At 33.1% G+C, this 22,063-nt stretch overlaps 3 protein-coding genes across 4 annotated transcripts; 1 reads left to right on the plus strand and 2 right to left on the minus strand.

The window, feature by feature from the left end:
* The first annotated feature begins 1,092 nt into the window (after positions 1-1,092).
* On the plus strand, positions 1,093-3,221 carry LOC125807357 (uncharacterized). 2 transcript variants are annotated; one of them, XM_049487056.1, is made up of 3 exons: positions 1,093-1,208; positions 2,610-2,796; positions 2,949-3,221. In XM_049487056.1, exons 2-3 carry the CDS (start codon positions 2,626-2,628, stop codon positions 3,015-3,017), a joined length of 240 nt encoding a protein of 79 aa, XP_049343013.1. In that variant the 5' UTR covers positions 1,093-1,208; positions 2,610-2,625; the 3' UTR covers positions 3,018-3,221. The 2 variants fall into 2 exon arrangements, with proteins under 2 accessions (XP_049343013.1, XP_049343014.1); XM_049487057.1 differs by having other exon boundaries at positions 1,112-1,208; positions 2,625-2,796.
* Positions 3,222-3,820: 599 nt separating this feature from the next.
* LOC125807324 (heat shock cognate 70 kDa protein 1) lies at positions 3,821-6,782 on the minus strand. Its single transcript, XM_049487022.1, has 2 exons — positions 6,464-6,782; positions 3,821-5,680 (listed from the first exon to the last, which is right to left on the minus strand). Exons 1-2 carry the CDS (start codon positions 6,675-6,677, stop codon positions 3,948-3,950), a joined length of 1,947 nt encoding a protein of 648 aa, XP_049342979.1. The 5' UTR covers positions 6,678-6,782; the 3' UTR covers positions 3,821-3,947.
* Positions 6,783-12,094: 5,312 nt separating this feature from the next.
* On the minus strand, positions 12,095-13,621 carry LOC125807344 (dof zinc finger protein DOF3.6-like). Its single transcript, XM_049487042.1, has 2 exons — positions 13,411-13,621; positions 12,095-13,231 (listed from the first exon to the last, which is right to left on the minus strand). Exons 1-2 carry the CDS (start codon positions 13,459-13,461, stop codon positions 12,323-12,325), a joined length of 960 nt encoding a protein of 319 aa, XP_049342999.1. The 5' UTR covers positions 13,462-13,621; the 3' UTR covers positions 12,095-12,322.
* Between the last annotated feature and the right edge of the window lie 8,442 nt (positions 13,622-22,063).

Genomic DNA, 22,063 nt, shown 5'->3' on the forward strand with positions numbered 1-22,063 from the left:
TATTTGGAAATAACCACAAATGACTTGTTATCTGTGTAACAAGTAAAACAAGCACAAAAGAAGAGGAGGTAATTAAAATTGGGTAACTTTTGCAAATACCAACTATAATAAACTTAATTATCTCCATAGCTATAGTTTACATATTTACGGTTTGTAGCTACAGTTTAAGCTGTCTCGTTTGTATAATTCGCGGTTACATTTGTATAATTCAGTTATTTTTGTATAAACTAGAAATAATAGATTTATACAATTACAAACATCAGAAGTGTAAAACAGTTATACAAATTATATTATACAAATTCTAAATTATATAAAAGTTATACAAATTATATTATACAAATTTCGGACTATACAAACGTGAGAATTATACAAAACTAAAAAGTTGAGCCGCGTAATTATAGCTAAAAGTAGGTCGTGAATTGATTAAGGTAAACTATAACTATGTTAACTAATTAACTAGTATATATTTGCTTATATGCGTAATTTTCCCATTAAAATTTAATGGTTGTTTTTAATTAATATTTTACAAATGTTGGCTATGTTTCAATTAAGGGAAAATTATATGAAATAACAAACTATTAATTCAAATTAAATGTTATAGTCATAGTTTATTTTAATTGTAATTCGCAGCAAACATCCCCTTTTTTTGCCATCTGATTTGATATACAATTAGCCATTTTCAATATACAATTAGCCATTTTATACATTTCGGTATAAACTGTATAAAATGCGTTTGTGTTTGTATAAAGCGAGAGAAAAGTGTATATACAAATACAAATATATATATTTTCGTCCTATACACTTATAATTATACAAATACAGATCTTATTATATAAATTACAATATATAAATGAATTTATACAAAACTGAACAATTTGTATAAAATTGAATGTTTGTAGCAAATTATACAAATCAAAAGCTCCATAACAAACATAAGATTTGCTATGGAGCATAATTATGCAAACTATAGTTATAACATACAAATATGATTTTTATGTTTGCTATATGTGAAGTTGCTGTTCGATTAACAGAGATATTTGTGAAAATCATCCATAAAGTTGATTACAAATTGAAACTCTAGTTTGGCCCGTTTTAAGGCCCATTTTGAAATTTACACACTGAGTTTCTACTTTCTTCTCCCTCGGTCGCGAACCTTCTCCATCTCCTCTGTGGCGAATATCTTTTTCTCCGGCGATCGATTTGGAGTTGTAAGTTTCCTTAATTTTTACAACTTAATCTGCATTTGTATATTGTATTTGCTTCTATGTGATAATGGCTGCAAACATGTGACATGTATAATCTGGACTCGTAATAATCTGGTTTTTCTTTAAAAAAATATTTCTCTAACCCAAAAGCAAACAGATTATAATTAGGAGAAAAGAGAACCATAAGTCCTATTTTTATAGTGTTCTGGTGGTAATCCTTGTTAGAATTCAGTACTGGAATGGAAATTATAAAATTTATTGTCATGATACTCCAAAAGACTAATTCTATTTTATGCACATTCCAAATTTAAGAATTAATTATACAGCATTGAATTAAGTTACCTCTTGCAACAAAAAAAGTCCATTCATGTAGGATATTGAGTTTAAGATAGGACATTAGAGGCCCCAGGGCTTTGGTCTAGTGGTAAGAGTGATGTGTGGGTTAGATGCTCGTCATGAGTTTGAATCCTGACATATGCAAAAGGCTGCTATATAAGTGAAGAAGGGTAGAGGGGCAGACCCATATATGTGCCAGTGACTCTCGGTTATCAAAACAAAAAAAATACGACATTTGAGAACTTGATAATCGATATAGATAATAATGATAAGTTTTTCCCCATACAATGGTTGACACCCCTTAGGTAAAAGAGTTTTTTTTATGTTTATATACTACTCCATATATTGATTCCTCTTGTCTTATTTGTGGGTTTACTCTTTCTTATTTTGACACCTCTTAGTGAAAACCTTTGCTTTGCCACTATATGTGACTATGTCAAATAACCCTTGCTTTGCCACTATATGTGACTATGTCAAATAACAGGCAATGCTTTGACAAAAAGGTATGGTTTCTTCTAATACCTCAAGCCAATTCGAAAAGTAAAATAGGAATCAAGTTTCGTTGTCATTTCAGTGAGGGAGGAGAATTATGGGACTGAAAGGTTTAAGAAAAGATACATTTAGTGGCTTAAGGGACTGATCAGAGCTGGAGTGCAGTTATTGTGCTGACAATGGTAGCAAGTAGCTAATGCCTAATAGGTATTGCCTTCACACAAGTTAAATATGGCATCCAACACTAAACTTTGGCTATGAAATGAATGGATTTGTGGGCATACTATATACTTGGTAAAATTACTATCACCAAATCTCATTTTGTTCTACGTGCACATGTTTGTAGGTTGCTTTTAATCGTTGAGCGTTACTTGTTTGGCAAACCTAAGTGAAATTAGTGTTCTCAGTTTTCTGAAAATATAGTTCGTTGTGCTCGTCTTTTTCCCAGAAAGATTGTAATCTTATATGACTACTCCGCTAGATGCTTGCATTTACCTGTGATTTTCTCCTATTAGCCCCCCTGCAGATCTTATTTCCTGCTATACCTAGCATGATCTTGTCTTTTATACTTTATAGTTTGAACTGCTGAAGGATGGGCCGCAAAGCCGGTACCTTATTCATAAACCCGAAGAACTTTGGAAGTCTCCAAAAACCTTGCGTGAAGGATATAGTCACATTTCTTAATTGTTTGACTCTAAATCATAACAAGGACGATAAATGCAGCAGGCAAAAATCACTTTTAAGTGCATGCATGGAGGCTCAGGTATGTATATATTCTCAAACCCTGTTTACTTTCTATTTATTGTTATTTAGAAAAAATATATGGTTTTATTCATTTGCTTGCCACAAATAGTACTCCATATGGTTTCATATGCTCCCCCATTAACATTGACCTGTGATACACCTTTTTTATAGGGCAAAAACAGAAAGCCTTGGGGTAGCATTAATTATCACCTCCAAAGGCTTAACAGGGGAAGAAGGTAGTTTGTATCAAATTGCTTGTGTACAACATAAGCTACAGTATTGTGCTTTGGTGTGTAATTTTAGCATGCATTTGAACTCAATAAAAAGCCTTACCATGTCATAGCTTTAGAGAGCTGGCTATGACTATGTTTCAAAACTTCCCCTTTTCTCTGGGGAAGTTTCAGTGAGTTGCTTCCGATGAGCCATCAAATAGTGTAGGCAGGATATGACTTTTTCCTTCTAACTATGAAGGAATATTTACTCATTTGGTTTTGCTGTATTACGGACAGTTAACATGTTTGTTGTCATCGGCTATAAACTATGTTTCAAAGTGAAGGATTCTGAGAACATGAGCTCCAGCAATATCAACTAATTTATTTAAGATCAAAAGCCACCAAGTTGTGGGGTGAGGGGATAAGGCATGATTTGTACCTGAAAATTACGGATCAATGGCCTTTGATTTGTACTTGAATTGCTTATTCAAAAGCAATAATAGCCAAAGAAAAAACAACAGCAATAGCATATTATGCAATTGATGGGGAAAACAAAAAATGTTAACGAGAGAACTCATGGTTTTGAATCAACTCATTTATTAGGCATGCTTAACTTAATAAATTGCAGCAGCAAGACTCCCGACAAATATCTGCGTAATTTTTTTCCAGGTTATGGCTTTTGTTTGATAGTTGTGGCAGAATATTTGCTAATCAAATTGTCTTTTCGGCCAGTTGTTAGTTTGTTCCTGGTTCCTGGTTAGTAGGAAAAAATTAAAAAATTAAGTTCGAATAGACATCCAAAAAGAGTATGTATTAAACAGCAAGACTCGGTATCGCGATTTTAAAACATCAGTATGAAATTCACATGACAAAACTTGAAATAAGAGCCAGTTCAAAGTAATCTACTAAACTATACTAAGGAAAATGAAACCAACTACTAGAATCTTTTATCAACCGCTTAATCAACCTCCTCAATCTTAGGTCCTGCACTGCTGCCACCAGATGGTGGAGCATCATCATCCATAGGAACACCTGCATCACCACCAGCACCCTGGTACATCTTTGCAATGATGGGATTACAGATGCCCTCGACCTCCTTCATCTTGTCCTCAAACTCATCAACTTCTGCAAGCTGGTTGCTCTCAAGCCATGAAATTGCCTGATCGACGGCATCCTCAATCTTTTTCTTGTCATCCGAGCTAAGCTTAGAACCAATTTTCTCATCCTTCACTGTGTTTCTCATGTTATAAGCGTAGTTCTCCAATGAATTTTTGGCCTCCACCTTCTTCTTGAGTTCTTCATCTTCTGCCTTGTACTTCTCAGCTTCCTGGACCATCTTCTCAATTTCTTCCTTTGACAACCTACCCTTGTCATTGGTAATTGTGATCTTGTTCTTCTGTCCAGTAGTCTTGTCCTCAGCAGAGACATTCAAGATACCATTTGCATCAATGTCGAAACAGACCGTGATCTGAGGCACACCCCTAGGAGCAGGGGGAATACCAGAGAGCTCAAATTTACCCAACAGATTGTTGTCTCTGGTTCTTGCTCTCTCACCTTCAAACACCTGAATCAATACTCCGGGTTGGTTATCAGAGTAGGTGGAAAATACCTGCTCTTTCTTGGTAGGAATTGTGGTGTTCCTTGGAATCAAGACAGTCATCACACCACCTGCAGTTTCTAACCCAAGAGAAAGTGGCGTGACATCCAAAAGCAGCAAGTCTTGGACCTTTTCATTACCTTCTCCACTGAGAATAGCAGCTTGCACAGCAGCACCATAGGCAACAGCCTCATCTGGGTTGATGCTCTTGCAGAGCTCCTTGCCGTTGAAGAAGTCTTGCAACAACTGCTGCACCTTGGGAATTCTAGTGGATCCACCTACAAGAACAACATCATGAACGGTGCTCTTGTCCATCTTGGCATCCCTTAAACATTTCTCAACTGGTTCCATACACTTCCTGAAGAGATCCATGTTCAACTCCTCGAATCTGGCACGGGTAATGGTAGAATAGAAGTCAACTCCCTCATACAGGGAATCAATTTCAATTGTTGTCTGAGCAGTGGAAGAGAGAGTTCTCTTAGCCCTCTCACAAGCTGTCCTTAGTCTTCTTAGAGCTCTTGGGTTACCACTAATATCCTTCTTGTGCTTTCTCTTGAATTCCTGAACGAAATGGTTCACCATTCTGTTATCAAAATCCTCACCTCCAAGGTGAGTGTCTCCTGCTGTGGCCTTCACCTCAAAGATACCCTCTTCAATAGTGAGGAGGGATACATCAAAAGTACCACCACCAAGATCGAATATAAGCACGTTCTTCTCACCTACACTAGTAGCCTTTTTGTCCAATCCATAGGCAATGGCAGCAGCTGTTGGTTCATTAATAATACGCATGACATCTAGTCCAGAAATAACTCCTGCATCCTTTGTAGCTTGGCGTTGTGAGTCATTGAAGTAGGCTGGCACAGTCACCACAGCATTTTTCACAGTAGATCCAAGGAAGGCCTCTGCGATTTCCTTCATCTTTGTCAGCACCATAGAAGAGATTTCTTCAGCAGCAAATTCCTTCTCTTCACCCTTATAGGTAACAACAATCATTGGCTTATCGCCAGGCCCAGGAATAACCTTGAAAGGCCACAATTTCATGTCTTCCTGTACAGAAGCATCACTGAACCTCCTACCAATAAGCCGCTTTGCATCTGCCAATTGAAAGCACAGTGAGCACTAGATGTATACCAAAACTGAAATCATGTAAACACTGCACGACTAGCAATGATATACTTCCAGATAAAAATAATGCCAAAAATCCCACGATTCCCAGTACTAAGCAACTAAGGAAACAAAAGAGTGCCACAATATCAAATTCAACATCACCAATAAGAATCAACATCTGTCACACCAGTGACCAGACCTACATTACAAATCCAATTAAATTCACACACCAATTTACACTGATGCACTCCATTCAGTCAAATTCTCATGATGTATAAGGCAGATCGGTCTTATCCATTTTGTTCCTAATAACAAAGATGTTCTCATCTCATGTCAGATTGCCTGATTAATTCACTCATAGCACCAGTGCCGAGCTTATAGGCTCACTACACGTTTTTATTCCACTATTCATATACCAGACTGCTTATTAATAGTACTAATATCATATCAACTTGCCTACACCTCAACTAATTCACCAGACAGATTATAGTATAATTCAGACTCGAGATCAGGACAATGCAGTTCCGTTTTACTGGACATGGCCACATATAATTCATTTTTGTACGTGATTGTGGACTGTTAAGGTACTCGCTAAAATAATACTGACTTATACAAACCAAGCTAAACGAATCACATCACGTCATTGATCATCAGGCTCGATCTCGCAACAAATCACAAACATACTAGATATACCACTCATCAAGAAGCATATTACTCAAAACAACAACAAATGTATAAGAAATGATTAGATCGAAAATTCAAAAGCTTACCGAAAACGGTGTTAATCGGATTCATGGCGACCTGATTCTTAGCAGCGTCACCAATGAGACGTTCAGTGTCAGTGAATCCAACATAAGATGGTGTAGTTCTGTTTCCTTGATCATTAGCGATAATCTCCACACGATCATGTTGCCAAACGCCGACACAAGAATACGTAGTCCCCAAATCAATTCCGATCGCCGGTCCTTCACCTTTTCCGGCCATTGCTTTAAACGGCGACGGTTATCAGAGAAGAAAAAAATAGAGAGCTAAAAGAGTAAATGAGGTTTGTGAAGAAAGAAGAAAGTAGTGAATGAGATATGAAGAGAAGGAGGAAGAGAAAGAGTATATAATGGGTTCGGGTTAGGCGTTTTGTGTGCGTGTTACGTTTCTAGAATGTTCTTTTTTCTAAATCTGACCAATCAAGGGAAATATTTGAACGTGTTTAATGGGTATTGGAATGTTCTGGAGACGTGCTATTACGTAGCCGTGTTTGACCTATCCACACAACATTTTTGTGGAATCGTAGCAACTTGAAGAAAAAATTGATAATACTAGTTATGTTTTGTTAATTACATATTTTACAAATAATTGTCTAAGATTTAATATTAAATATTATAAATATGGATTTTATAGCAAATATTTCTTCTGTCCAAAAGTAAGTGTTACTTTAGAAAAAAATACGTTCATTCAGAAATTAATAAATATAACGTATACTCCTCCGTTCACTAATACTTGTCCACTATACTAAAAATAGATGTCCAACAATTTATTATATTCAAAGGATGATATAGTAAAATTACCCTTTTATTTATAGTTTTATTAAGAGGTGTGTCAAGTCAATAGTGGATAACTATTGTTGGACAGCGGGAGTAGTTTACTAAACCATCCATATTTAATAAGTATTTCTTGAAAATTGAACACTATTAATAAGATAGAGTATAAGACTATAGTTGAAAGAACATAGAAATTTTTTATCCTGAATACCTAAGGCGACACTTACTTTGGAACAAACATGAGAACTGAGATTAAGAAACTATTTTTAAAAGTAACAGTAACACTTCCTATCAAAAGTAGTGGCGGAGTCAGAAATTTCAAAAATTGACCTTGCTCTTTTTAAAAATTGAAAAAATTTAATTAAAATTAAATTGCATTGCTAAGGTGAGCCTGCCAGTGAGATTCGAACATGCAAACGCTTTAAGTTTGTGAGTCTTGGCTCTTTCAAGAGCTTGAAACTACATGACCACAACACATTGCTGTGTCAGGTGAGTTCAAAATATGTTATTTAATTACTTTATAATATATTATTTTACTTATATATATAATATAATTTTATGACGAAGGGTGTCCATAACAAAAGTGTAGCTCCGCCCCTGATCAAAAGACTATTTCACTATCGGTCGGAGCTCAAGTGAAGATGATGAAAGAATACTTACCCCATTCACAATTTTTGGTGGTCGGTATGACTTGATTACACAGCTTAGACTTTCTTTAGCAATTCAAACCATTAGGCTGGGCCTTAAAGAGAGAATCATCACTGTAACTGAAGTCCAGTTAGATTCATAACCCGCACACCTTCGCTAGAACTATTTGTTTGCATTTAGGCCCATACTTACCGCTTTGGAGTCTTAAAGCCCAAATTCAATTTTCATAGAGTTGTTAACGTGATTTGAATTGATAAAGGTTCAAATTACTCTATTTTTTTGGGTGTGAATTGGTTAGTATAGTACTACATGATTTAAATATCTTTTTCATGTAACGTTATAACGATTATATCTTCACACTAAATAGATTAATCTGTTTTTCTCGCATTAACGGATAAATTAAAATATGACCCCGCTAGAATGAGATGGCATGTGGTGCAAGATGATTTTTTTACCCGACACAAAATTGCGTAAGTATCTAAGACGGAATATTTTTAGGATTTAAAAACCTGCCATTAATTACAAAACGTTAGGTCTTGAGCCTTTACATTTAGGGGAAAAAAGAAACAAAAGATAATGTAGTGTAGAAAAAGTGAAAGGTGGATGAGGGGAAACAGAATAGCAAAAAGATAAAACATATCACGCTTATCCATGCCCGGAGGTGGGCCGCATGAAAAGAACAATTTCATGCCTATGTATTACATTTACACACATTACCCTTTACTTTGTTGCTTCCACTCCAATGTATGTACTACTAAATCCTCCGCCCAAACTATATTAAAGCAACCCAGCGAGTTAAGATTTAAAGTTTATGAATTTAAAATTTTATATTTTTTAAGTTATCGAATTTCGAAATAATAATTTAATTACATTTGTTTAATAAATTTCTTAAAATATAAAATTTGAAATCAAAGTTACTAAATTTAACCGAACCCATAAGCTACCTTCTTGCTTCTCCAATTTGTCGTTTCCTGCTGCTAACTTGATAATAATACCTAGAGAAGAAACATGTTTAATTTTCTTCTTTGTTGGGGTGTTTCCATTTGAGGATGGAACATGAGGCATCATGCCATTGGCGCAGTTTAGCAAAAAAAAACTAGCGTAGTTTATTACTTCCCCATCCCAATTTATATAACAATATTTGAGTATATACCCAAAATCTTAATTAAGAAGGAAGAAGTAAATTAAAAAAATTGAAACTTGTTATCTTAAAAAAGTTACTACATTCATTTGTATGACGATAAATTATCAAACGATAAAATAAAACTATAGAATTAAATTGTTTCTAAATAAGAAATATGTCGTTATTTTTCTAGATAGACTAGAATTTTTTATTTTTTTTTAAATACAGAGCATTTATAGATGTACATACAAAATATTACATAAATTTCATTATGGAAAAATTCTTTTGGCCAGAATGGTATTTTACCTATGTTATTTTTAGGGAAAAAAGTCTGAAAAATATTCCAATTTTGGCCGAAATTGCTGTTACGATACCAAACTTTATGGTGGACCTTTTACCCCCTGCACTATTTAATAGTGTATTTTAAAGGTATATATGTGCCCACTGGACACATTACTATTTATAATGATGCAATATTTAATTATGATGTCCACGTGGACACATATATACCTTTTGAAATACACTACTCCCTCCGTCCACAATTGTTTGTCAGGGTAAGGTCATGCACACCCTTCAAGGAAAATTTAATACAAGGTGTAATTTGACTAATATAACACTACTATACCAAGAATACCAAAAGTCCACATAACTTTTCAATTGAACTACACTATCATTAAGGGCAGAATTGGAAAAAATTGACTAATTATTTCTTGATTGTTTAAATTGACAATTAATCTTGGACATCTATTTTTAGTATACCTGCCAAACAATTGTGGACGGAGGGAGTATTAAATAGTGCATGGGGTAAAAGGTTCTTTCCAAAGTTCGGTATTGTTACAACAATTTCGGTCAGAGTTCGGATATATTTCAGACCTTCTCTTATTTTTATCTTTTTGAACATTTTTACCTTTTTAACTTTAATTCCTTTTAATTAAAAAATGAAAAAATGATCAGTTTCTTTTAAAATAACAAAAAATATTATAAATTTTTTAAATTTCTGACCAAATTTTCTAGCTATTTAACATTACACCATCAAATTCAAAATTTTGAATCAGATTCTACGTGGAAATAAGAAAGATGCAGATGGGGTAAACTAAAGCGTTGCTTTTTTGTGATAAATATATAGTATCAGCTTTATATTTATTTTTTTACCTAAGGGGTTAAAAGACTCAGCGGGGCCATATCGCTTTATTCAAAACCCTCGTAGCTCGAGATGTAGCATTGGCCATTGCAAAAGTAAAAAAAAATTCCTTCCTCTGGACTTACCCTTTATCTTTTTAGACCACCAACTCTCCGGATGATATTTTACTAGTAAGTACGTTCTCCGTCTATTTTTATTTGTCCATCATATTAAAAATAGATTTCTAGCTTTAGTTAATATATAATACTAAAAAGTATAGCATTAACTATGAAATTTATCAGTAATCCTCAGCTAATAAGCTTCAACCTAATTGAATTTTTTTGTAATCCATCACTAAACCATAGATAAATGAGATAAGTATGGATTTTTTTTGTTGTTTAGCTATATAATTTTGTCCCGTTAATTCTTTGTGTTTCTTATAGGGGGGTGCTTATTCACCTTAGGAAATCAAGACATAATTTATCACTTAATTCTTAACTTATTATCCTTGTTATTAATTATAGTTATTTTTCAAAATACTGAATTAAATTATATATATTCAAAGAGTGATTTTATAGTAAAATTATCATTTTATTTATTGCTCCCTTAAAAATATTGTATCAATTTAATACTGAACAGGTAAAAATGAACTACTGAAGTAATTATATGCTCTTTTTCCTGTTCATGTAATTAAAAAGATGAAGTTAACGACAAAGAATAAAGAGGTTTGACCTAGGTATAGCTAGAGTAGAGTTAATTTAGCTGCATGAATTAATGAATGAGCGTGGGGATGATATCATGTCAATGATGAAGTAGTATTAATTCTCTTAACTTCTTCTTCTTTCTCTTTTAACGGAAAAATGATGATGACACTCAGATTATTATGAGAGAATCCTCACTTTTCCTTCTTTTGAGTTATCAGTGATTGGATTTTTCTTGTGTTTTGGGTACAAACATGTGGTAGTAGTAAAACATTTGCATGGTTTTTAGTGGAAACTTTGGCGTTTTCTTTCTTTGACTAATGCTTTTTTTCATCTTTCTTTTTAATTTTTTCTTCCTTCTTTTGTTTGTTGCTAAATCTTGTCAAGCACCACTTATCCCACTCACAACCGACAAGGAATCTCACTTCTCTCTATTTTCCTATTCTTATCATATATATAAAAATATAATCATTTGTAACAATCAACTGAAAATATATGACCATGCAGAAATTTTAGAATTTAATCCAATAACATATAGTATACAAAAGTAGCACCCTAGCTAAGAGAATATCACCATCTATAGCTACTAGCATGGAAAATCAAACTGTTCATACTAAATTGATGACCATGTAAAATGACTATGGTTATATAATAAAAAAATCAAAAAAGGACTATGGTTATATGGAAGATCATATCATGTTGCAGTGAAACTCACAATTACTTAATCTTGACCAAATTCTTTAAATATGCACTATTTTTGAAGTATTCAACATGCACCTGTCGATTCTTTTTTGAAGAGTCTAATGGCCAACAAAGCAAATCAATGATGAAAGATTACTTGACCATTAGTAACATTAGTACATTTCAGATAATTAATGAAGATTGAAATTGATGAATTTTAACACTTCATCAAATAAGAAAAATAAATATAGTAGTATACTTTTTACTCAAGGGATACAACTTCATAGATAGTGAACATACTGAGAATTAACACTGAATTCAACAAAAGAAACACTAATTTCTCAAGTCAATCAACTAAATAGTTATATATCTCAGAAAGTTATCCTTCTTGCTTGAACTCTTTTCAACCAAAAGAATTGGCTTTCTGAAATACTCCTAATAATTATCAGTTGAGTAACCACGCTCTAAGAGATCAACTCCAGATATGATAATTGACTAGGGTTGTGATCACTTGAGATGGTAAAATGAGTTAAATTATCAGAAATTAAACAACATTAACATATATATAACATATATTTCATGGAAACAGATTAATTATAATGTCAGAACCCAAATTAAAACTCACAATACAACTTCACACACCTAAGTTATAAAGAAAAAAAACATCCAGTAAAATTACAAGTGGTGATAATGACCAAGGAATAACAAAGACTTAAATATGCCCCCAGTATACTATATATCTAATTTAGACCCCCCTCCCAACACATACAACATTTTAATCGTTGAGAGTCAAGTACACAAATTGACTTACATGATTGAAATCAAAGTAGATGGCTTGCTGAAGAAGATGAGTTTAATCCAGAAAACCCTGTCCATGCGTTTCCACCCCAATATTGATTACTATTATTTTCCATTGTTCCCAAAAACTGTTTGGTCGAATTTAACCCTTGGTCATCATGAGCATTAATATTATTATTATTGTTAACAGATGATGATTCATGAATTCCTTGATCAGTACCATGTTGAAAAGGGTACAAATTTGTGTTTGCTGCCAAAGATGGTAATCTCCACTGATGATCAGATCCTCCTCCTGAGGGTACAGGTAAATTATTTGTATTACTCCCTATTTGAAATCCCATTTCATGATGATGACCGGTTCCATTCCCATGGTGTGTTGAAACCAAAGGAGGAGGTTGAAATCCGCCATAGTGATGATTAAGGTTTTGGAAAGCAGCCATGAGAGGAGTTAACTGCGGTGGTTGCTCATGAGGGAAGTGATGGCGACCATTCATTATTTCCGTGCTGCAGCTTGAAGGACTTGCACTTGTTGAAGTACCCGAAGCAATAATATTAGTATTGACATTACTGCCAGCTGTCTTTGAGCTGTTGTTGTTACTACTTTTGCTTCTCTTGTTCCTCCGGCATCCTCCTCCTACCGGCACGCTTCTCAAGGCGCCCCCTCTAGTCCAGTACCGGCGACAGGTCTTGCAGAAGTGTCTTGGTTGGGAAAGGTTGTAGTTGTTGAAGTAGCAGAACTTTGTGTTTGTTGAATCACACCTTGGACACTTTAATCCAGCTTCCGGTAGTGGAATCTTAGCTAACCGGGCTCGATCCACCATAGAACCTGGTCTGATTGAGCCCGGACTAGCCCCCACCTGCATAGGTGGGGGCTGCAGAGTTGGATTCTCCAGCCCAGTATTTCCTTGTTGATGGCCGTCTGGCTGTTGTAACTAAAATAAAACATCGTCAAAAAGAAGCAAAGTTAGGGAATTTCACTCTATGTTTTTAAGTACTCATAATCTAATGGCAATAATACCTAGTATATTCAAGAACAAGACTATATAGTACTAGAGAATATGAATATTACTTGTTCTCTTTTTGGTTGAGGATTAAAGATTTAAATCCATACCTGATGCAAATTGGGATGATCTAGATACACAGGAAAAGATGAGAAAACCATGATATTTTCTTTCTTTGATCTCTTTGATCTTTATCTCTTTTATATAAAAAGGTTGATAAGTTTTTTTGGAAATATGTGGTGGGAGAAAATCAGACTAAAGAGAATACCATAGCCCCAATAAAAAGAAAGGAAAGGAAAGGAAAAGAGAAAGAAGATGAAGGAAAAACATAAAAGGGGGAAGTAGCTATAGCATATTATAGAGAGATCACTTAATTAATTTTTTTTTCTTCTAACATTCTCTTTTTGTTTTTTGCTATACTATATTTTTAGGGTTTAGTAATTTTGAGTGGAGGGAAGTTCCTTCGCATCTAAGCTTTCTTTGTTGATATATACATAATATATAGTATTTATTAGTGGGTGATAAAAAGGAAAGTATAGTGACTCTCTATTATATATCAGCTATAGTACGTAGCTTTATTTTATGGTGGGATCCTCTCTTACGTATTTCAAATTCTAAATGGGACAGTCAAATGGATCATTGCACAACCACATAATGATCTATAGTGATATTCTTTGGACCCTTTGTGTTTTTTCTTCTTTTGGGGGGTTTCGTTAAGGATATATAGATAATATTGTTAGTTAAGAAATGCAGTAAAATGATGTGTTGTATAAGTTCTAACTTTTACCTATAAGATAGAATTTATGATTAATTAAGTAGGTTCACTGTCTTGAAATATCTTGAACTTATGCGGAGTGAGTCTAAAAAATCAAGAACACACCTTTTAAAGCCATTTGTGAACTTAACCTAGGAAATGTTACTACTTTTTATGGTACCTTGGGGTAATTAGCCAAACAGTTAGGCTTCTTCTCCTCTTTTTCTGCTTTTTTGCACTTGTCTGTTTATATCTTCTAAAAAGCTTATGGGTACCTTTCTTTAATCGACCCACATGCAATTTGATGTAACACTTAAAAGTAATCAACTCATGTGGAGATACATTCTAAACTCAAACATCTAAACAGTAAATCTTAATTGATTAGGAGTTTAACTTCTACATTATTCTTAAAGACATTTAGAAGCAATCAATCTTTAAAAAGTGAAATTGTTAGAAGTTATATATATGAGTGTTAGCTTTTTTTTTTACGTCATCAATCACATTTACCTGTTGTAGCAGGTATTCTATCTTATTTTCAAAATACAAATTTAACATTTTAAGAAATTGACATACCTTGTAACCTGATAGTGGTAGGAATTTCCTACACTTGACACAGTGTGTATGCTTGAATTCCGTTGATATAATTAAATAAAATAAATTTATCATCTACAAACATATAAATATCAAGTAAATATTCTTTCCAAATTGATAAAAAAATAAAATAACTAAAGTCATTTTAATTCTAAGGTTAGTACCAAATGAGCATTTGTGGAGCTCAAACATCTCAGAAGGTCTAGAGTTCCAGGTAGCTTATGGTGAAGAGAAAGATATTACTTTAATCAAATAATTAAAGAGAAGTCTTTGTTAATATGCCAACATAACTGCGAAAAATCCGGTTAATGCCATTGTTAATTAATAATCTTTCATGAGTTTACTAATTAATTAAGCGCATATCGCTGAGTTCTGTAATTAAGGAAATCTATTTGTCTATGAAACTATTCCTAAATTCAATTAATTAATACTCGCTTTTTTTCAATCTATTTGTTGTAATTTGACTGAACATGAACTTTAATTTTACAAGGTACGGCGGTACGGGTAAGGTTGGTGTACACACCATATTTATGGCTATTGTTGTAATTTGGCTGAAAATATAATTTAAAAAGACTTTTGAATCTTGTGATTTTTAATTAAAGTTATGTATTAGCCAAGGAAATCTTACAAATTGATTAGAAAAAATAACTTTTTCAAACCTCTTTAGTGTAAATATAAATGAAGATTTCCCGTAATGATTAAGGCCATAAAACATGAAAAAATCGGTAAGTGGCCTACAAAATCAAATCTTCCGTTTGTGATCTTAAATATGTCATATATGATGTTAAAATTAACAAGTTGACTAATTAGAAATAAAACCTTTTTGTAAAAAAAATAAGTCAAACAAATTAAAACGAAAGAAATATTATACAATACCTTGCCGTAATTAACTCAAATGAACTTCAGAGTAAAAGAAATCTCATTTCAATAGTTAAAGTTGTAAGGTGTCTAGTTTGAATTCCGCTAAAATATAATATACTTTATTCTTACTTTCTTATTAGGGTGACACAGTTCAACTTTGGGTCATATCAAAATGAAGTGTTCATTTTCCCAAACCGAATCAAACGTTTAAATTAGACAAAATTCTATTTTATTCTTACAAGATGGTCTATTTGGGTTACAAAATAAATCATACTTTACACATTTCAAATGTCTTTATGGGAAAAAGTTTCAACTGTCGTATTTTAAATATTTAATAATAGTACTAATTTTAATTTGTTCCATTTTATCTAACACTTTTTTTTAAGTCTATTTCGAATTAAAAGAATGGAAGTACATTTTTAAAATTTTAAACTTCCATTTTAATCCTTAATGCATGACATGCTCTTTTAATTTTGTTATAAAACTTAAGAAGAAAAAACTTTTGATACATACTAAAATCAAGTTTAAAACTTGTAATTTTAAGTATGTCATGATATTTTCATGGTTGTGAAAGTGTATCATTCAAAATAAATTAAAATAAAAAATTTAAAATAAAAAGAATATTTATTTTAAACTGAGCAGGGAAAATGGTCGTTCTTAATTTATGCAACATATATTAGGAGGAATGTGTCACGTAAAAATGAGCAGGGAAAATGGTTACTTTAGTTTTTCTTTTTTTAATACTTTGATTTTTGTTTCACCATCATGACCCTTTCTCTAAGATTTAATTTTTCATCTAGTTTGATATTTAATTAATTTGCGTCCCAACTAATTTGGATCCAAGCCACGCAAGGTTCATTAGAGATTAAAACGTTTCTGATCGAGCTATCATGACTTGTTTTTTTAATATATATATTTCAGGACTCAAATTTGAAACTTCTAATTATGGGTGAAAGAATTCTGTCTATCCTACTATAAGAGGTGGCGCTCCATCATGACATATTTACTCTGCTAAAATGATCAAATGACGATAAGATATTGTTCACAACAAATTTTAAAGTAACAGGAAATAAATTACAATCACAAATAAAATATGAATAAACATAACTGTCACGTCCCGAGCCTAGACCCTGGGCGGGACTGGCACTCGAAGACCATTATTGTCCCCAAGCGAACCCTTGACCTGACATACTTAACTCAGCGGAAGACTTAACTCAAATAAACAGTCTCATATAACAACTTAAAGAATAATAAACTGGCCAAAATGGCACTTAAGTCATTAAACAACATCTGAAGGATAAAGAAAGACATCTGCTTTAATAACTATCTGATTGTCTATGAAGCCTCTAAAATACTGAAAGGGATGTTGGGACAAACCCCACAATATCCTAATAAATGAACGATTAAAAGCAAATAAAAGAGTCCTCTGGAATGCAAAGAGGCTCACCAGTGACTCTGAGCTGCTCACTGGATCAACGAGGTGTCAAATGCTGATCCTGGTTACCTGCGTCTGCATCATAATAAGATGCAGGCCAAACTGATGTACGAGTATGCGAGTTGGAATGTTAAGCAATACATAGGCTAGAAGGAATCTGAAAGAAACTGAATAACTTACCTGACTCAACTCAACTCAACCTGACTAACTCATTTCAATATAAAACAATTTAAAACAAGTGCAATATAAAGAAAAGTTGTTTAAAAACATGCTATAAACTCTGTGTGTATTGAAAGATACAATAAATCTGAGATGTATGTAGAAATACAAATGAACTGATGTATATAAAAATACAATAACTGCTGTGAGAGTTTTTCTAACTGACAACTATCACATAAGAGCTATAGTGATGATACATCGATCTACCTCACGCTGCCAGAGCATCATATACCCATCCAAAGGTAAAGAACATGAACTGCCTACTGGATCCACTAGTCTAATTTGAAAATGATTCATCTGAAAAGTATGAACCTCTTCTACCCATGATGGCTACATTGTTCTATGGGGGCTGTGGGTTCTTTGAACGCTCCTCTAATTCGGTGCTCAATACTACTCCAAAAAATGTACTGACTCTTATATTTTTAAAACATATTTCCTCTGTGATTTGAAATTAGTGCTCAAAAATTTAGCTCAAAGGCAATCTTGGAAATCAAAGTTTCCCCTCTTGCTTCATTTAGATAGCGATTACTTTTTCTGAAAACTAGCCCGAAGGCTCTTTGGACATCTCAGTTTCCTATCTTATTTAAATGTGAAAACATTTTAAATCTCTTCGGAAATACTTATTCCCCATATACTTTTGAAGAAATGAACTTCAACTTTACTCCTTACTGAACTCAAAACTTAAGTCTTAAAACAAAATTAAAACGTTTGCAAAAGACTTTTAGAAAACTCTAAGAACTTCTCTTGACTTTGATCATAACTTTCCTTGAATTGAATTATGGATTCAAGGTCCATGATATCATGTTTATGGATGATTTCATGATGTTTAGATGTACTTTAGAGTGTTGGAATCGACTAGAAAATATAGATACATCACTTAGGAACAAGTACGAGAAGGTGAGGAAATAATGGGGAGAACTGGCGTCCCTGGCGCTCTGAGAGGCGCGGGGCGTCAGCCCTCAACATTCAGAGAGCAAGCTAGGGAGCTCTGGCTGGCGCGTCGCCCCAGAGCCCCACATTCAGGGACTGCTTTGGGGGGCGCTGGTTGGTGCGACGCCCCAACCCCCTCCCCAGGTGTTTGACTACTTTTCTTCTCCGTTTTTTATCTCTAAACCCTCTAAACTCTAATGGTTCTTTCCCCAAACACTTAGAATCATTAGTACTCTCAACTTACAACAGATCTAACTCAAAAATTCACCCGAAAACACGAATCAAATTAACAAGAAACCTCAACAACACAACCAATCAAGAACTCAACGATGTCCTTCAAAAACTTCACTTTTTAACATGTAAACAACCCAAAATTACTGAATTGAAACAAGTTGGTGTGTGGGTGAACTAAACCATCACTAAAAGATCTTATACCTTAATAGGGATCACCCCCGATGAATTCCACTCCAAACGCTTGACGTTCTTGGCGAAATCTTGGCTTTTCTCCCTTTCTTTCTTCCTTTCTCTTTTCTCCAAGCCCTAAGCGTATTCTAATTTTCTAATCTGACCAAAATAAGTTTTTTTACCCTAATAAATCCCTAAAAACGAATTAGGAAATAAATTAGAGAAAAGACTACTTTGCCTTTCCCTAATTCCGGATTAGGACTTTCCTCAATCGAACAACCCAACTTCCGAAAGGCATATCTCACTCATATGACATCGAAATAGCGCAAAATTGCCGGCGTTGGAAAGATCTCTCCAAGGTCTTTCCAACCATATCAAGAACTACTCCTAACTTATCCTGATCTAGGAGTTATGGCCGTTTGAAAATGGCCAAAACTCACTTTCTTAACTTAGACAAAAATTTCCAGATTTCCTTATTCTTTCCAAAAATCAATATTTTCATATTTTAAACTCTTTATAGTCATTTCTAGGTGCGAGATGTTACAATAAATTTATTGATAAATATTACGGGTACACTTTTGTTCCTCCCTTGATTCTTCTCTCTCTTAAGATTTATCCATGATTTGAGGGGCGTTAGTGGCATATTTCTCAAACTTGAATGATTTGGACTTGATTTTCATAATTCGAGGGCTGTCAGTGGTGTATTTCTCGAACTAGGATGATTTGGACTTGATCTTCATAATTCAAAGGCCGTTAGTGACATATTACTCAAATTAAGATGATTTGGATTTGATCTCTTTATAAATATTCCATGAATTTGCGGAATATTTGAGATTTTAATCTCTTTATGAATATTCCATGAATTTGTGGTGGAATTTTTGAGATTTCGATCTCTTTTTTCGAGATTTTGAGATGCTTTTTAAGGGAATTCAGTACCCTTTATATAGGCATGAACTAGGGTTTAGGGTTGCGTAGTCTCCAAGAATCCTAATTGGAATTGAACACACTTTGTAGAGTCTCAACTCGAATCAAACGCATCTTGTAGAGTCTCATAAAGTTTCAATATTTACAGATATAATTAAGGAAAGAGGAGAAAAGAATAATGGTGTGTAGGAGGAAAACATTTTTTTTAGCTTTTTTTTTTGTTTTCAAATTTCGTATGTTTGGTTAGTGAAAATTGAGAAAATTGACTTTCTTAAAAGAAGTAGGACCAAAAAATAAGTTCCATAAAAAATATTTCAAGTTCATTTTCTCCGACCCTCAACCCTCACCCATTGACTATCCCACCCATGAACCTCCAATCCCCAAAATATTTTTTTAGATTACTGTTAAGAAGTTCCACATCGGTAGAGGAATAATAATTTGATCTCCTTATATGGACTTGGCAAACCTCCCCTTATGAGCTAGCTTTTGGGGTGTGAGTTAGGCGTAAGACCTAATTTCACAATTACATATAAATATGTTTTTTTTTTTATATATAATTTGAATAATATTCTTTCTTTTTTTTAATTTACCAGTTACCAAACACTTAAAATAAATACGTAATACACTTATTTTTCAGAAAATAACAGTTTCCTTCGTACCAAACACACTTAAGCTAGAAGTAGAATATTATAAATGGAAGTGGAGAAATTAAAAGCGTGATTATAGAATTAATAAAAGTTGAGAAACATGCATATACGCGTTATTGGTCGAGGAAAAAGCTAAGGGTGAAAAGAAAGGTTGTGCTTGTGGGGTACCTGAGGCATAAGGGTCCCCAATTAGCCCCTAAATATAACGACATCAACGCAGTCTTCCATCAACACATCATTTTCATCAGATTCCTATAGTAATTAGTACGTGTATCTATGTCAAATACACAATATGTCAAGTAGAGACAGATTTAGAAATTAACAAGTATTTGTACAATAAGTAAATAAGTATTCCAAATCAAATGAGTTATTCGTATGTTAAGTAGAGAGGGATTTAGAATTAGGGTTAACAAATTCATTCGTTATGTTTCTTATCACTGAATTTATTTCGTTTAGTAATTATAAAAGTAAATGTTCAAAATTTTGATGTTTATTGAAAATTTTATATGATTAAAATATTAAATTCAATTGAATTTGTATCAGTTTTTTTTTTCTTTTTCGAATTTGTATCAGTTGATCCTAGGCCTCATTCTATTTACCTTCCTCCTCCTTTTCTTCTTCTTTTTTTTTCTTCCCCTTTTTAGTCTCCTTTTTTCCATTTTTAAAAATCTTTTACGATATATATTGATATGTTCTATTAATTAAAAAGTAGAAATTTAAAGAAGAATCGCCATGGAAATCGTGTGAATTATCTCATTGATGATGGAGAAAAGAATTACTCTGCATTTTGTCTATATTCTCTTATCTTTTTTTTTTCTTTTTTTCGAGAAGAAGGGCGGCTGCCTTAATTTTTTGGCAAAATATTATAGAAGATTTATTTTAATTTGGGCCTGGATCTTAAATATAATACCTTTTTTAAATGGGTTAAATTTAAAGCAAAAACAGGGAATTAAGGCCATTGGTTGATGTAAAGAATTTAAATGTAGCTAAAAACATGTATGAAATGAAGGCCATGCATTTGACGTTGGATGGAGACTTTAAAAGATTTGCGTATATACTAATAAGATCATGCACGTGCATGTATATCAAGATTTCTTTTTATTTTTTGGTAGTATTTAAAATTCAAAAGAATCGTATAATTAGACGCGTAATTATCTGTCTTGGAAAAAAGAAGAAGATTATATTAATGCATGATTATGAAGATGGGATCTGCTGAATTAATTTAATTATAAAAAACATTTGGTGGTGTTAGAATCTAATTCCCTTCACAGACATATGGGCTTTTCCGCAATTCCACGCAAAAAAGCTTACCCTTTCATGAATTATATTGCAGACATATATAGTTGGAAAGCTATACCCCTTGCAGCTTTACTTATATATATATATATATATATATATATATATATATATATATAATATATATATATACAAACATTAATTATTAAATATCATAATAAATACGTACTAACATTATTAGCTTGTTGCAAATTAGAATGAAAATATTTATATATATGTTTCACTTAATTAATTAATAGGAGTAGTATATTTTAAAAATTACTCTACTTTCCAGAAGAAACTTTTAACATCACAAATTAAAGAACTTGAATCTATGATTTCTTTTATTTAGCATTTGGCTAACGTTACTTTAAAAACTACTTTAAACCACCTAACATGTTAGGGACGGGTCTGACTTTAATATTATGATTAAGAAAAATGAATTTTGAATCTAGCTCAACTCAAAAACTAACTCGAGAGGTAAGAGTTGTCCAAAATTATATAAAGAGGTGAATTAGTAACTCTTAATCCACCGATCTGAAACTCCAACCATTTTTATCTTGGTTGTTATTTTACTCAGGTACGTAGTACATTTTCATGTTGGAGTTTACATCAGAATACTGGAGTAAGTTGATAAAAGTGGACTATAAGAAAAAGTAAAACCCTATCTATAGTTCCTTTTATAAAAAGAAATATCCCTTTTGTTCTACCCTATATCTTTG

The sequence above is a fragment of the Solanum verrucosum genome, unplaced genomic scaffold (assembly GCF_900185275.1).
Source record: "Solanum verrucosum unplaced genomic scaffold, falcon-dt-bn FXZP01000183.1, whole genome shotgun sequence".
In the NCBI taxonomy this organism is placed as follows: domain Eukaryota; kingdom Viridiplantae; phylum Streptophyta; class Magnoliopsida; order Solanales; family Solanaceae; genus Solanum; species Solanum verrucosum.